The 17,207-nt window shown below is 47.3% G+C and overlaps 2 protein-coding genes across 2 annotated transcripts; both read left to right on the plus strand.

The window, feature by feature from the left end:
* Positions 1-8,170: 8,170 nt before the first annotated feature.
* On the plus strand, positions 8,171-12,442 carry LOC124672951 (protein SRC2-like). The gene is made up of 2 exons (XM_047209102.1): positions 8,171-8,648; positions 12,425-12,442. Exons 1-2 carry the CDS (start codon positions 8,187-8,189, stop codon positions 12,440-12,442), a joined length of 480 nt encoding a protein of 159 aa, XP_047065058.1. The 5' UTR covers positions 8,171-8,186.
* Positions 12,443-15,282: 2,840 nt separating this feature from the next.
* On the plus strand, positions 15,283-16,590 carry LOC124677299 (protein SRC2-like). The gene has a single exon (XM_047213303.1). The coding sequence runs from the start codon at positions 15,356-15,358 to the stop codon at positions 16,328-16,330; it is 975 nt and encodes a 324-aa protein (XP_047069259.1). The 5' UTR covers positions 15,283-15,355; the 3' UTR covers positions 16,331-16,590.
* The last annotated feature ends 617 nt before the right edge of the window (positions 16,591-17,207 follow it).

The following is a 17,207-nucleotide window of genomic DNA, read 5'->3' on the forward strand; positions in this document are numbered from 1 at the left end:
TGTACGGAAACTAGATCTGTCTCTGTTCGTGACGGGCCCAAGCTAAGCATTGTGTTCTTGTAATTGTTTTATCTGTTTTTTAGATTCTCTCTATGTCATAATCAGATATATATTGACCATTTTCACGGTCTTGACGATTTATCTGTGACGACCGTTGCTGCTGGCTCCACCCTTGGTGGCAGAAGGCCCCGCTACCAAAGGCACGGGGTCCTCCAACGGTCCTACGCGGTCAGCGGTGTGTGGAATCTCAGGCCACAACCCGGTGGATCTTCGGATGACGCAGCGGCCGGACTTGGAAGTGGCGAGCCCAATTGCTCTTCGGCTAGTCTGCGGGGTGCATGCTCGCGTGATGTCTGGACCCAGTGGCAAGCGATGTTGAGCAGCCGTGTCTTCCTCAATAGTGTGATGGTGGTGGTTTTTCCTCCCGGCTGCATGGAGGAGATTTCGGTCCTCGATTTAGTGTAGTCTCCGCAGTGCGATCGATGCTTCATAGATCGAGCATGGACGGGCTTTCTTGCTAACAATTCTAGAGACCGTGCGGTGCGGTGTCTACGTTCTGAATAAATGTGGTATGGCCCTGCTGTTCTTCGAGCGCCAAGCCGCTGATCTGTTTTATGAAGGCTTCCTCGATCTGGACATCGACGAGTTCCGTTCTTCCTCTCGGAGATTTCTGATGTTTGGCGCATGGAATCACTGGATAACTAGATCGAAATCGATCTAGTCATGCACACCTTTAGCTTTAGCCAGTGAGTCTTCGTTAGGGTGTGGCGCGAAGCTTCGCTTTCTTCTCGATGCTATATATGGGACATATCTAAATATAGATATCCATGAAATTGACATTGGTGGAGAAAACTAGGTTGGTTGTGATCAGAGGTTTGTAATGGAAGACAGGTGTATTGGTTGCGATGAATGCAATAAGGCACAGGTTCTTCTGTGTGCCAGGTGTTTCACGACTTGCATCAACAACAACCTTGGCAAGAAGGGGCGGCAGCACATGTGGACTGCATTTTTGGTGGTGCTCCTCGATTGCCCGAGTCATAGTTTCGAGGGTGAAAACCCAAGCTGTGCCCTTTATTGATTGTACCTAGCAATGGCCTTGTTGAATGCACTAATTTGGAAACCTAGACATTATGCAGGGTGAAACCCCAAGATCTTTGATCAGGTGACGACAACACTTATGAATTGTTTCATTCTTCGAGGCATTGTTTTTGGAGAATCTCTTTTGTAGTCTAGGTTTTATCTACGATGGTGGTTAGAGTGTTGTTGTTGCGAGTGTTTCATCACCGTGACATGCTCTTTGTTTTCTTTTCCTCTCTTTTCTATTTTCATTTTTGTTTTGTACTTCCTTGATATGTTTGGACATCTTGTTAGTTCAAAGGTTGGGTGTAATTGGTATCTTCACGATATTAATATATTTTATTAATAGAAAAAACAATATACTATAAACATAATTTTTGTGACAAATTTAGGATATGGTTTACAAGATAAGAGAATTATATGTGTTCAAACAAATTGCACACCGGTGTCCATCTGTTCGGAGTTTTAGTGAACTAGCTCGTGCAACCAATTTAATACAGCATGAGAGCACTGATGTCTCAAGTTCAAGCCTTGTCTAAGACACAATCATTAAAAATTGTTGCGACATTCATGATCCCACGTCCAAAGCCTACTAGAGCCTACGTGTGCAAAAAGTGACCAATACCCCGATAGGTTAATAGATCATGTTGTTGGGTCCTTCAAATGTACACCATGCATTAGTCACCAATGACAAACAACCGAAAAACTGGCAATCAAATAATTCACACAAATATCAAATAAGTACTAGTATCATCTAATAATTACCAATCCCCTGTATTTCCCATGCGGTGGTGAACTACTATCGCAATTGAGGGGAGGGGAGAGGGGATGAACTTAAGGGAAATCATATCAATGATACTATAATCATGACAAACCAGTTGAATGATTTTTCTAAATAATAATCTCACAATTGGAATTCAAAATCAAGATTATAAACTCAATGGCATCTAAGGAGCTCTACCTATTATCGAGGAGGTTATTGCTTTTTCCCGTCTAGATCTATCATCTCCACTCTTCTTTATTCTATAGACTAGAATTGGCATCTCTTGTGTCGTGATGCTTCCAATTCGATATTTTAAGTGCTTCTGTCGGTGGCAAGCGGTACGAGCTATAACACTCCTACCACTCCTTTTCCTTTGCTTTGATGAGTTTGTTCCATTAAGGAAAGTTGCTAAAAAAAATCCCTTTTTTCAATCAGAATGTTCAATTAATAAAATACCTCGTTTTCTGCATACGTCACCAACACATAAGGTTTCTCATAATACTAGTTATTCAAAGCAAACACAATTATTGGGCAGCAAACTAGGGTGAAGTTGAGCAAAATCTTCGATGAATAAGTACGCAAAGTAGTGGAATTAAGTATGGAAAGGGCAAAATAGTTTGCATCAATCCATACATACATCCCTTTTGTGTATATCATAAATTTGTTATAGTCGCTGTTTATCTTAGCGCACATGATGCTTTCGTAAGACTTTGAACATAATATTTGTTAATAAAGGATTGTACGCATCGATTGATGTAGAGGCTGGGTTTTCCTTTTTAAAAAAAAAGTCAGGAAGTGGTTTTTGGTACGTAGTAAACTAATGTTGTTTGACTGTTACTTGTTTTTTCAAGATAGTGTACTAGTCATGGCGTTGGTGCACCGTATGTACACCAGCTTTGTTTCCAAGTGGGAATCTTAGTTGCTCACAAGCGCCTCCTATACATATACATGTCGCATTCCAACTTCCAAGCTCCCTCCCACTTTCAAATCACCATCACGGCGATCACCTGCTAAGCCGAAGGGCTGGTTACAAAGTCTAGCTCCCTTACTTCAACCATGGCGTACCGAGTGCTGGAAGTCACTCTCCTGTCAGCCAAGGACCTGAAGAACGTCAACCTGATCACGCGCATGGCGGTGTACGCCGTTGCCACCATCTCCGGCGACCCCATCACGCGGCAGTGCACCCCGCCGGACACACAGGGCGGCCGCAACCCGACCTGGAACGCCACGCTCCGGTTCGCGGTCCCGCCCACTGCCGAGGCGACCGCAGGCGGCGGTTGCCTCCACATCCTCCTCCGCGTGGAGCGCATGTTCGGCACCGACCGCGACGTCGGCGAGGTCATTGTGCCCCTGGCGGAGGTCCTCGCCGGCGTCGGCGACCACGGCGGCGACGACCTCGGCGGCCCCACACTGCCGCAGTTCGCGTCCTACCAGATCCTCAAGGTGCACCGCACCGAGACCCGCGGCGTGCTCTACCTGACGTATCGTCTCGGCCCCGTCATCACGCCGCAGCGGGTGCCCTGGGAAAGTGACGACGACGAGGAGGAGCCCGTCGTGGCGTACCCGTCACCGGAGAAACCGATGCCGCCTCCACCGCAAGCTTTCTGGCCCGGGCAATTGGGCCCGCCGCCTCAACCGCAAGCTTTCTGGCCCGGGCACATGCCTGCGCCGCCGAGTGCGACACCTGCCCCTGCCGGCGGCTATGTTGCTGTGCCATCTTCGACTGCGAAAATTGTCCCTGCCGGCTATGTGGCTGTGCCGTCTTCGACCACGAAACCGCCCAGGCATGTGGTCGGCCCTTCGCCTCCGAAAGCAGCCGTGGCCGCAGCGACGTCTCCGAAACCTTCCGGGTACGAGGCCGTGCCAAAACCAGCCGGCGTCACACCGGCATCTTCAAAACCTGCCGGACATGTAACCGTGCCACCGTCTCCGATACCATCCGGTCAGGCGTGGTCCATGCCACCTTCTCCGAAACCCGCCGGGCGTGTGGTGTCCATGCCGCCATCTCCGAAACCAGCCGGCGGGCAGGCGGTGTCCATGCCGCCTTCTCCAAAACCAGTCGAACTTGTGGTGTCCAAGCCGCCGTCTCGGACACCGGCGGTGCCTGTGGTGTCCATGCCACCGTCAACAAATCCATTGGGGCGTGTGGTGTCCATGCCGCCGTCTCGGGCACCGGCGGTGCCTGTGGTGTCCGTGCCACCGTCAACAAATCCATTGGGGCGTGTGCTGTCCATGCCGCCGTCTCGGACACCGGCCGGGCCTGTGGTGACCGTGCCACTGTCAACAAATCCATTGGGGAATGTGGTGTCCATGCCGCCGTCTGGGACATCGGCCGGGCCTGTGGTGTCCATGCCACCGTCTCCAAATCCATTTCGGGGTGTGGTGTCCATGCCACCGTCTCAGAAACCAGCCGTGCAGAATGTCTCGGTGCCGCCATCTCCCAAACCAGCGGGGCAAGTGGCTGTTCCACCGTCTAAAAAACCTTCTGGTTCTGGGTACGTCTCCATGCCTTCGTTTCAAAAACCAGCTGCTCATGTGACCGTGCCGCCTTCTCCAAAACCAACCGGTCATCATGCCGCGCCGCCGTCTCCAAAACCCGCCGGACATGGAACTCTGCCGCCCTCAACTCTGAAACCATCTGGTCATGCCATGCCAACTTCACCAAAGCCACCAACCGAACATGTGTCCATGCCATTGTCTCCAGCACCATACGGTCATGCATTCTTGCCGCCCTCTCCAAAGCAAGCTGCCGGACATGTGACCGTACCGCCGTCTCCAGCACCATACGGTCATGTGTCTGTGCCGCCGTCTCCGAAACCAGCTATCCTTGTCCCCTTGTCACCGCCTCCGAAACCATCCCCGATCATTGCCAATTTGCCGGCGACGACGACTAACAGCAGCAACATGGAGTTCGGGTGGGGACTTGGCGCCGGCCTGGTCAGCGGCGCGATCAGCGGGATGCTGGCAGGCGGCAAGAGAGGAGAAGCGGCCGCTTTTTCACCGGAAGTCGTTCCGTTCAGCCGTAGCCGTAAAGTGTCTGTGTCTAAGTCTAAGAAGTACGGCACAGATGTTTACATGCAGTAAGAGCTAGTAAGATCCACCATAGCTTATTATTTAGCTTGATACGACTTGCATAAACACTTGTACTCCGTACTATGCGCGCAGTGGGTGGCATTATCCAGGTGTGCCGGTCTGGCATGGCTCGGCTTATTGCTTGCTTGACAATGATGTATGTATTGTTTTTGGACTATGATTCTACCCTCATAATTAGGTTTCATACTCATGAGTTCAGTTTGAGTCAAGGCTAGCTCGCTCGATTTTCACTCGGTGTATACAATAGCTTGAAGCATTGTACTATACTAGATATGTTACCTTATTGGAAACACGGAATGCAAATATGTTATCTAGCGTGTATTAATCTACTGATAGAGAGGTCTCATCATCTATCTAATAACGTATAGTAAAGGGCCGAAAACTTCCCCCGTTGATCAACAGTAGGCAGTAGTCGCAAAGTACATTTAATACCAAGAAAGAATGGACCTTATTAGATATTTTTGAAGAAAGAGCTTGGAATTATATAAACATGCAGAATATGGGCAGAATGAGGGGAAGTATTGGGTAGCAGCAGCTATGCTCCCAAGTTTAACACTGATATTGTTCTTGTGATTCCATAAACTCCAACAGCAAGAGATCATGGCAACCTTTTAAAAAGGGTTTGATGATCAGTTTTTCACTTACATAAACATATCAATAAATGGGAGATCTGCGTTCCATTCTTCGCCAACCTTCTACCAAAAGTTTTGATTGAAATCAAAAGCAAATAAAAGGTGAAGCATTGTTTCAGGTACATATTCATCACATAATACACATTCTTATGATTCAGCAAAAAAAAAATTCAATAAGATCTCTTGTATTCAGCTTGTCCTGGATCATGAGCCAGAAGAAAAATTTGTTCATTGGAAGACATGGAGTTCTTTCCATATGGATCTTTCTCTATTAAGGATGGATCGGAAATTCGTTTCTCGGAGGATAAATGGTTGGATAACACCACACTCCGAGAACAATATCCAGCATTGTACAATATAGTGCGCCACAAAAGCGATACTATTGCTATGGTGTTGGAAAATTTCCCACCAAATGTGGAGTTTAGAAGAAGTCTCATCGGTCCCAGACAAACCTCTTGGCAGGAATTGTTACAGCGTCTTGAGTTAGTTCAATTGACGCAGGGACCGGATGTATTTCGATGGAATCTTACCGGGAATGGTTCATTCTCAGTGACTTCCATGTACAATGTTTTGATTCAGCCTGAACTTCCGGTCGATAATAATTCCAAAATTTGGAAGATGAAGATACCACTAAGAACAAAAATCTTTGTCTGGTATCTTCGTCGGGGGTAGTCCTTACTAAAGATAATCTTACCAAACGCAACTGGCATGGAAGTAAAAAAGTGTGTCTTCTGTCATCATCAGGACGAGACAATTAAACACTTATTCTTCCAATGTAAGTTAGCTAGGTCTATATGGTTAGCCGTCCAAATAGGGTCTACCTTATACCCACCAAGTAGTGTTATCAATTTATTTGGCAACTGGTTCAATGGTGTGGATGTTAGGTTTAAACGTCTTATTAGGATGAGAGTGATTGCAATCATTTGGTCGCTGTGGCTATGTAGAAATGACAAGATTTTCAATAATGTTTCTTCTTCCTTTTTGCAGGTCATCTACCGGTGCACAACTTTGCTTCATTCATGGATACCGTTGCAGCGTGTGGAGCACCGGGACCTCTTTATGGAGGTGTCTTCACGGTTGGAGGATACGGCGAGGGATATTTTCTCCCAACATGGGTGGCAGCGTGACCTTCGGCTGGATCCTCCTAGCTAGTTTTTGTTCCTGTTTTTGAACTATGTTTTATCTCTGAACACCTTTGTGGTTTTGTAACGAACTTGTGAGCGGCTGTGTGCATCTTAGTTATGCAGAGGCCGGGCTATTGCGCAAGTAATAAAATGCCCATTTTCGAAAAAAATGGAGATTACCAGATCCATTTGAAATGATCAGTAGCATGAGGTGCCTTAGCCTGTCATGGTCAGTATTATTTAGTAATATGCCTATTTATATTTTGTCCTTTTACGATATTATGCTTGTCGACATGTTGATGACGATAGTGCCATGACGAGGTGATCACGACAAGGGTTTACCGGAGGTGGTGAGCGATATGGTGCCCGAGACGATGCAAGACGATGTTTACCTAGGATCACGTCCCTGTGGTGGAAGATCTCTATGTCCGGCTAGAAATTCACTATAATGCACAAGGTAAAGGTTACAATGGTGTATCTCGTGGTCTTGCCATTAGCCGTCCCTAGATTTCCGTAAAAGATTTCCAAAACTAAGTCAGTAGAAGATTTACTTAACAAATTTCCGAAACTCTAACATTTTCGGGTGTCCCTGGTGTGGTAGTTATGTAATAGGTTAGCAAAGATGACATGTGTTCTTCTCTCGCTGGATTAGAGGTGCTTTGCCTTTTTTTTCTACTTTTCATGTCCTTGTAGCAAAAGACTGGAGGTTTATAAGTACCACATGAGGGAGTACCTTTTTCAAAAACACAATAATAGAAAATATTTGCAAAAATTATTCGCACAGCAGGAAAGCTTATTAAATCTATTCAGGGGAATCAGAGGAGGCACATGAAATGCACTAGTCCTGCAAAAAAAATGCACTAGCACATTTGATATGTGTCCTTACTCACTAAGCACAAAATTTGTCTTTCTTGAGTGAACTTGCAACGTATTAGTACAACATACATCGCTTACGGCCCTACCATGTCACAGAATATCAAAACAAATTGGATTTTTTTCTAAAGAGAAATATGATTAAATAGAAAAAGAATCTAACTATTAATAGTGCCCGCTTGATAAAGATGTTCGAATTTGGTATGTTGATAGCGAAAATGTTCTTGTTTGTTTATCAAGATATGGATCAAACTTAGATTGAGCTGGATCTTTTTGGCAATGATAGCTGTACGTCATGCTAATGTCATAGTTTCATTTCAGGGTTTTCCGACATTTAGATGTGTCTTTTTTAGAGCGTAGAACACTTGTATTATTTTAATGTTGCTACTCCACTAGTTTATTCTTTTTGGTACTACACACTCTATCTATTGCACTATCTACTGTGCTAGTGCTGTAGTGCACCTATACTAATTTTGCTTCCAGATCGAAATCTTATCTCTGCGCACAGCACAACCGCCTCTTCTATACATACATGTTGCGTTCCTCCATCCCAGCTTGAAACCACCATCACAGCGAACACACCTGGTAAGCGTTGGAAAATCCACTTCCTTCAACAGTTCAGCCATGGCGTACCGAGTGCTGGAGGTCACACTCCTGTCGGCCAAGAACCTAAAGAACATGAACCTCTTCAGCCGCATGGAGGTTTACGCGGTGGCCACCATCGCTGGCTACCCGATCACCCAACAATGCACCCCGCCGGACCCCCACGGCGGCCGCAACCCGACCTGGAACGCGACGGTCTGGTTCGCCGTCCCGCCCATCGCCAGGGAGGCCACCTGCGGCCGCCTCCACATCCTCCTCCGCATGAAGCGCACGTTCGGCGCCGACCGCGACGTCGGCGAGGTCATGGTGCCCCTGGCGGAGCTCTTCACTGGCGTCGGTTGCCATGGCTGCGACTACCTCGACGGCCCCACGTTGCCACAGTTCGCGTCCTACCAGATCCGCAATGCGCACCGCAGAGACGCGCGCAGCGTGCTCAACCTGACGTACCGTCTCGGTCCGGTCTTCACGCCGCAGCAGCATCAGGTATGCATGGTACCCCTGTGGATGTGGGAGAGAGACGTCGGGTGGCCGGTCCTGTCATGTCCGACGCATCAGGGGATGCCACCCCCGCCTCCGCCGCAAGCTGCACTTCCCGGGCATGTGACCGCGGCGCCGCCTTCCAAACAAGCCGGCAGTATGCCTCCGCCGTCTTCGCCGGCAATACCGGCCGGAGATGCGGACGTCCCACCTTCCTCGGCAAAACCACCCGGGCATGTGCCCGGGCCTTCGCCCGTGAAAGCGGCCGTGCATGGGACCGTGGCGCCGCCAACACCGAAACCAGACCCACGACCTGCAAAACCAGCAGGGCGTGTGGTCGTGGTGCCGCGGTCTTCAAACTCAAAGCCAGCCGAACATGGCGACGTGCCGCCGTCTCTGAAACCAGCCGCACAGGTCATGTCAGTGCCGCCTTCTGCAAAAACAGTCCAACGGGTGGTCTCCATGCCGAAGTCATCTCCGTCTCCAAGACCAATAGGGAAGGTCGTGTCCATGCCATCTTCTCCAAAACCAGTCGAACGGGTCGTATCCATGCCGAAGCCGCCTCCAGTGCCATATGATCATGTCTCTGTGCCGCCATCTCCAGCACCATATGGTCCTGCGTCTGTGCCAGCGTCTCCAACACCAGCGGGCCAACACGTATCCATGCCACCAGTGCCACACGGTCATGTGTCCATGCAACTATCTCCAGCGCCATACAATCTTGCGTCTGTGCCGGCGTCTCCAATACCGAATGGCAGACATGTATCAGTTCCCCTCTCTCCCAAACCATCCAGTCACGTGTTTGTGCGGTCTTCTCCAGTGCCACATGGTCTTGTTTCCGTGCAGCCATCTCCAACGTCATACGGTCGTGCGTCCGTGCCGGCCTCTCCAACATCGGATGGCCGTGTGTCTGTGCCTGCATCTCCAACACCAGTCGGCGGACATGATTCCTTGCTACCAGCTCTAACACCATATAGTCAGGTCCTCATGCCTACATCTCCAACAATAGCCGACCGACACGTATCCAGTCCACCGTCTCCAGCCCCACATAGTCGTGTGTCTGTTGCCATCTCCAGCCCCACATAGTCGTGTGTCTGAGTTGCCATCTCCAGTGCCAGTCGGTGGACACGTATCGGTATCGCCATCTCCAGCTCCATACGGTCATGTGTCTAGGACGCCATCTCCAGCGCCATACGGTCGTGCTTCTGTGCCGACGTCTCGAACAACAACCGGCGGGAACGTATTTGTGTCTCCCTCTCCACCTCCATATGGTGATATGTCCATGTGGCCATCTCTAACACCATATGATCGTGTGTCCGTGGCGGCATCTTCAACACCAGCTGGCAGACATGGATATGTGTCGTCGTCTCCATCATCATATGTGTTAAAGTAGTTTGTACCTTATTGTTATGATATTTTCTGTTGTTAACTGAACGGTGAAGATAAATCATATCGGCCATAGTTAGCTTTCTTGATTTTGAAGTTGTGAATTGTTGTAATTGTAATCTCCTTTCAATATTGATGAACTGGCTATTGATGAGTGCTTTTTAGCATGTTTTTGCATTACTATTTTATAAATTTATCATCAAGTAGTGATAGGACCTTTGTATTTTACCGCGCCACCGCGCCAATTTATGTTTTTCTATACATGATCTTAAAATAATAAGTCAATAATAAATTAACAATGAAAACTGTATTTTCTAGCATTTGGACGTGATAGAAATTGTTTTTGCACCTAATAATGCGCTTGGCGAAAGGACAATGCGGGGATAGCTCCCAGAAACTTTAACGGGCATCGTTACGGGAAAAGACTGCACGTACTGTCCGCCCGTACCACCCTCCAGGAGCACCGCCTCGTCAAATACTTTCACCTTCTGCCGACGGATCAGAGATCAGACACACATAGCTCTGCGAAACCAAGAAACACTGCCCCAGATCAGATCTCAAGAAGGAACTTTGGAGGAGACAAGATCTGAGCTGCTACATGGATCCTCGGAGGACAATGCATCATCATCAACCGCTGCACCTTCATCACCATCATCCTCCAACCATAGTTGTAATCTTTATTACTATTGTGGATTTGTATTTGAATTTGTTCCATTCCTCTCATTCATTCCACAAGATTATGATGATGTTCTTGATTGTCTCCATGTGTGAGTAGTCTTATTAGTTCTTGGGAAAATGAAGAAAAACTAGAATGAATATGAGATGAATCTAAGATGAGTTATAGTTTCAAGTATTAATGTGTGTTACTTTTCTCTCTTGTTATTACATGTTGTGCACCATGTAATATTACCTATTGGTCTTGAGAGGGAACTACTCTTTGAAGTGTGGTAAAGCGAATAACGAGAAGTCACATTACCGTATCAGCGCTTTGACACATGAATAAGGAGGATAAGAGGGATTCATGAAGCTCATATGGATGACCATGGGGTATACCCCTTAACAGCACTAGTCCATATGTGGCCATAGAAGGCTAGATGTTGTGGTTATTTAGAGATGCGATGATCGGTGGTTTTATGGGTGCATCTTATTACAGAGCTCTCCAACTCACCACATGCTTGAAAGCATATTTCATCTTTATTAACATGAGTCCTAGTGCAAGGTGGATCCAATAATCACTGAGAACACTTTGTCTTATAAAGTTCTAACTCTTTTTATATAATATTTTTACTGCTTTATTTATTTTTCCTACAACCATTTTCAACACCCTTTTTATCATTTTGAGATTAGAAAACAATTATTAAGTAATCTTTATTAGAAAGTAGCAAGGGATATCAAGATCATTACTAGTAGCTCCTTGTAGTTCGATACTCTTATTTTGAAACTAGCTACAACTGCTATTTTTTGGCGCCGTTGCTGGGGAGCTCAACGCTTTTGGTCTTTATTCTTAGTTGATTATCTATTATTGTTTTTACTAAAGTTGTTTGATAGTTTCAGATAGTAGCATGGCTGCTCTTGGGCTTATGAATAAGCTTGATGCTGCTAAATATCTCGGAAGATTCAACCGAAGGTTCGTTAAGGAATTCCCAAATGGGAATGACATCGAATATTCTATTCATCCGCGCTTTATTACTATACTGAATGAGAATAATTTTGCAGGAGATGATCCCGATGAGGATCCTTATACTCATTTACATTCTTTTACTGAGTTTTGTTGGACAATCAAATTGAGAAACTATACTGGTGATGAGCTTAAGCTTAAATTGTTTTGTCAATCTGTAACCAACACTGCATTATCTTGGTATTAAACTTACCCTGCAGAAAAGATTGATATTTGGGAGAATCTCAAGAAGGAATTTATATCTCGGTTCTATCCAAAAGTTAAGTCCGCGGAAGCAAGAAAAGAAATAACCAATTTCAAGAATTGCCGCGGTGAAACCTTAATGAGAGCGAGGGCATAGACGAGACCTTGGCTCCACTGTCGGTTGTGTCTTCTCCCCTGGCACTTGGCTTTGAGAAGAGTGATAATGTTGACATTGCAGTCTCTCTCTCTCGTCTGAGTTCGAAAAGCATGGAGTTTCTTTAGGTGATGGAGTTGCTAAGTCAGATCTGTTTGCGACTGCGCCCGGAATTGTCATCGCGAGAGAGGTTTGCGGTTTTCTCGCCACCTTAGCTGCTGCCTACCCGGGGATCTGCAGCTCATTGATGGGTGCCTCCTAATGCCTTGGTGAGTCTTTGTCGGCGTGATGTTGGAGTGTAGTGTTTGGAGTGTTTGTTTCCTTTGTGGTCTTTTGTGTTGGCTGGAGTGAATGTGACCCTGTTATTCGGATCTTTGTTAGGCCCTCGCCTGGATGTGAGTGTGTGGGTCAGCTGTTTGTGTAGGCTTGGCCCTCGTGTTTTAGGTTCTCAGCCAAAAAAAAATCTAAAAACTAGGAACATTTATTCTTATTTAATGGATGTAGCAGAGCTTCAAAGAAAAAAAATAGTTACTGTGGCAATAATTCGAGAGAACAAAACGCCTGCAGCTGTATACATCGAGCATCTTCAGTTCCCTGCGTCAGGATCACTCTCATGCAGAGAGAAGAAGTACGATAGATTAGATAAGATCGAATCACTTTCAACCATATGGAACAGAACTTCACCTTTAGACTATCAACTCGCCGGTAGTTATCCAGTCCAAAAAAACGGAAAAGGTAGGGAAACTGAGGAATCCATGCACGTTTTACTGAGCGTGCGCGCATCGCAAGTAGATCAGAGACCCCCACCACAATATTGTGTGCAAAGCAGGCAGGAGTAGAGAGAAAATGTCTACGCAAAGTATATTGTGCTAGTATTTAAAACAAGGAAAAGAATCGTTCTCACCGGATATTTCTGAAGAAAGAGCTCTGAATTATGTAAGCAAACATCACTTTGGTCTTGTCTTAGCACTAGCCTGCAGCACATTTTGAAAGGCTCGGCCGCAACGGACAAATTAGAAACAACCACTCTACATTTCTGTGTACAACCAGGCAGTAGATAGACACAAAGAACCACGAAAGAATCGGTTCAAAGAAATATTTCTGAATTATGTAAGCAGACAGCATTTCGTTCTTGTCTTGCGCACTACTGCATACCTACAGCACATTCAAAGGCTCAGCAGCAAAGACGGGTGAAAGAAATGGTATACATATCCAGACATCGCATCTTTGAGCAACACAAGAGTATACATATCCACACTGGCATCTTTTCTTTGTCGAAAAGAGAAGACTGGGCATCTTTCAGCAACAGAAAAGCACGAATAAGCGCATTGGGAAAGAAAGGGGAACGAGTGAGACGAAGATATCGGAATCCGTGGGCGGTGGTGGGCAAATAATCGCTCGAAACGTCCGATCAGAAGAGAAAAGAGCGAGCGAGATCTATGCATTCAGGTCATGATTGCTATATGAATCTAGTCTCTACAAGAATAACACCTCGATCAAGTTGATGAGCATCAGATGCCAACATATCTTGGCCTACCCTCCGAACTTGGATCAATGTTATCTCTGGAAAGGGAGTGATAACTATGCATATTTGCAGTGTGGATCCACATCATGCTATGAGATGCCCGAGACACGTACGTTTGGGTGAAATCACGTTTCCATAGCAGCGTGGGCACACTCTTCGGTCCAAGCTACCTCAATGGCTACACACACATATGGTGATTTTCAGACCAAAAAGAAATAAATGCATAAATAAAATGATTGAGTTTCACTTTTCACCCTCTTAGATACCAATTTTGTGGCAACTTTTACCTCATATAGCAAACAATTATCTCCAAAATAAGCCATTTATGCAAGTTTATCCATTTATTTAAAGTTTTGGCCCATCCTCTAACGTCGGCGGCCATCGGTCCAAGAGGCACGCTGAGTCAGATGCTAGTTTTGTGCCGCCATCATCGGAGAGACGTGCCTGATGCAACTATCGAGGAGGGGTGAGCCGGTTAACCCGGACAAGACACCCAAATCACTTGCCTTGAGATACCCTGGCCACGGGCGAGACACCCAAATCACTCGTCCCTATCTTAGGGCAAGGGCTAGCTTTAGGGCATTCGCCACATCGACAACAATAACCCACCATAGAAGGAAGCGTTGGCATCGGCGACTGATGCTGAAGCAGGATCGAAAGCGGTGGTTTCTTTGTTGCTTCACATTGGAGATGGGCACATGCACAAGCCGTCACAGTGGAAGCCCAAGGTCGGTTCGTGCACCCATCTGTTTTGTTGGGCGCGCCCATGAGGAAGATAACGCCGATTTGACATTTGACTTTGTGCACTCCATTGGACAGATGATGGCCCCTCTTGATAGAACCTGACAAACTTTGAAAGAGGTAAAACGAGAACAAACTTGTTTTAATAGGGTATTCTAGATGAATATCTACTAAATAGAATATCACAAAATCGATATTTGCAATTAAATGTGGAATCACTTTTTTCTTGTTTTTATTAAGAAGCCATGTGGTGATATATGTAATTTTTTACGAGTGTTTCCACTTAGGTGTGTGCGTCCCGGTAAGCATGACAATTAATTCGAACCATAATAAGTGTGTTCAACATTGATGTTGCATCATCATCATTTTTTTTCTTCTTCTTCTTCTTCTTCTTCTTCTTCTTCTTCTTCTTCTTCATTCTTTCGTTGTACTTGATTCTGATTCCATCTGGTTGACACTTTGTAAGATTTAAATTAATCAATAAAGTGCTGAATTCTCATCAGACACCACTCGCCAGCTCGCGTCTATTTAATCAGAATGGATGGAGTACAATCGAAGTGACGGTTTTGTCTTAATGAGATTTTGTTATTTTTGCCAAAAATACAATGTATTTCGTTTTGAAATTTTCCACACTGGTGGAGTACAACATAAACTACATCCAGGTTCCTTTTTAGGAAAATTTTAAAATCAAAGTTTTGAAATCTCAAAAAGGAAAATTGAGCAAAAGAGCTACCTGGTGCTCGTGCTCTTGAGTGATGTTTTGCCCACAAGTGCCGCTTTCTGATCTGATCTCCCACTTACCAAACACTACGATGGTAGCACGAATCACACAGCTCTCGAGTCCCAACTGGATCTGTACAAGATTTGGACCAAGAAAGGAACCTTGCCATCGCACGCAGAAGGGAGGGCCCACATCACCTCCTATACATGCATACACCGCACATGTTGCAGAGCACCTCACACGCAGCATGAAGCCAGCACCAGCTAATTAACCACTAGAAATCACCAGCTTACTTAGTAAGAGAATCAACCAAGTTCAGCTAACAATGGCGTACAGAGTGCTGGAGGTCACCCTCCAGTCGGCCAAGGACCTGAAGAACGTGAACTTCATGACGCGCATGGAGGTGTACGCTGTGGCGACCATCTCCGGCGACCCAATCACGCGCCAGTGCACCCCGCCGGACCCCTACGGTGGCCGCTACCCGACCTGGAACGCCACGCTCCGCTTCGCCGTCCCGCCCACCGCAACTGCTGGTGGCAGCGGCTGCCTCCACATCGTCCTCCGCACCGAGCGATCCCGCGGCGACCGCGACATTGGCGAGGTCATCGTCCCGCTCGACGAGATCCTCGCCGGCGCCAGCTACGACCTCGGCCCGCGCCCGCAGCAGTTCGCGGCTTACAAGGTCCGCACGGTGCACCGTGCCGAGACCCGCGGCGTGCTCTACCTGTCATACCGCCTCGGCGCCGTCGTCGCGCCGCAGAACCGGGTGGCACCGCACCGGCTGACGACGAGAGCCGCCGACGACGAGCCGGTCGTCGCGTACCCGGTGACGCGGCCGTACGGTCATCAGTCGTACGATTACATGCCGGTCCTGGCGCTGATGCCGCCGACTCCAGGAGCTTCCGGGCGTATGTCCATGGAGCCAGCGTCTCCGAAGGCTTCCGCTGGGCATATGGCCTTGTCGCCGTCGTCATCACAGGCTCATGATGGGCATGCGTCTCTGCCGCCGCCTCTTCCAAAAGCATATGGGCACCTGTCCATGCCGCCGCCACCAGCGTCTATACAAACTTCTGGGCTCGCGACGACGCCTCAAAAATCAGCCGGGTACGCAGTCACCTCGCCGTGGACGACCGCGAGGAATAACGGCAACCCGGACATTGGTAGGGAGCTCAGTACCGGGCTGGCCGGTGGCGCGATCGGCGGTATGATGGCCGGCGACATGATGTCTGAGGCCGCGGCCTATAACGCCGGATACAGGGCAGGGCTGGCCGGCGAATGGGGCAGGCCCGCCGTGTACTAGCTAGCCTAGAATGTTCTCGTGTTGTACGTCCGTACTGTGCTGCATGAACTAAGTTGATTTTATTTACCTGCAATATAGTGAATCTAAAATTTACCTGCAAATTACAATGTATGTTTGTCGACATCATCAGACATTCAGATGTACTCCTGTGTTTGTTTCACTGGGGTGAACATATGTGAAGTAATCTGGGCGGCATGAGTGAAGTAAAATTGTCTTGTTGCAATGTTGCTAGATGCTCCTGTCCATCCAGCTTTTTAAAATGTGCTTTCGATTCTCCTGTCCATCCAGCTTCGTTGAAGAATTTGGCAGATGGTCTTTAAATTTCCAAGCCCGGGAGAGTTGTTTGTAGAGAACCAGAACAGAGCAAGGCTTCCAACATGTTATGCTGGATGGTAGTATTGCTAGTTCTTGGTCGATCGAGAAAGATCGGTCAGTTGCAACCCATTATAACTTCCAGCCAGCATGAATGATGAGGCAAATTAAATGAGTGGGACATTCTTTTCCTCACTTGCAACCCGCTTGTAACTCTCAATGGGTATAAAACGTGCTTCGGATGAAGTTCAGTTAAACCCTTTGATCTAAAAAAAAAGAGGTGAACTAACACTGGTAGAAAAACAGGCTTCCGTCCAGCACCATAAGTCGCGAAGCTAAAGGAACCGCGACTAATGGGACCTTTAGTCGCGGTTCGGGTGGCGAACCGCGACCAAAGGCCTAGGCCCAGGGCGCACGGTGGCCAGCTGGTGCACGTGGGGGGCTTTAGTCGCGGTTGGCCAGGCCAACCGCGACTAAAGCCGCCCGCAGGCCTTTAGTCGCGGTGGGCCAGGCCAACCGGGACTAAAGCCCCTCCCCTATATATACCCATCCAGCAGCCAACACT

The sequence above is a fragment of the Lolium rigidum genome, chromosome 7, assembly GCF_022539505.1.
Source record: "Lolium rigidum isolate FL_2022 chromosome 7, APGP_CSIRO_Lrig_0.1, whole genome shotgun sequence".
In the NCBI taxonomy this organism is placed as follows: domain Eukaryota; kingdom Viridiplantae; phylum Streptophyta; class Magnoliopsida; order Poales; family Poaceae; genus Lolium; species Lolium rigidum.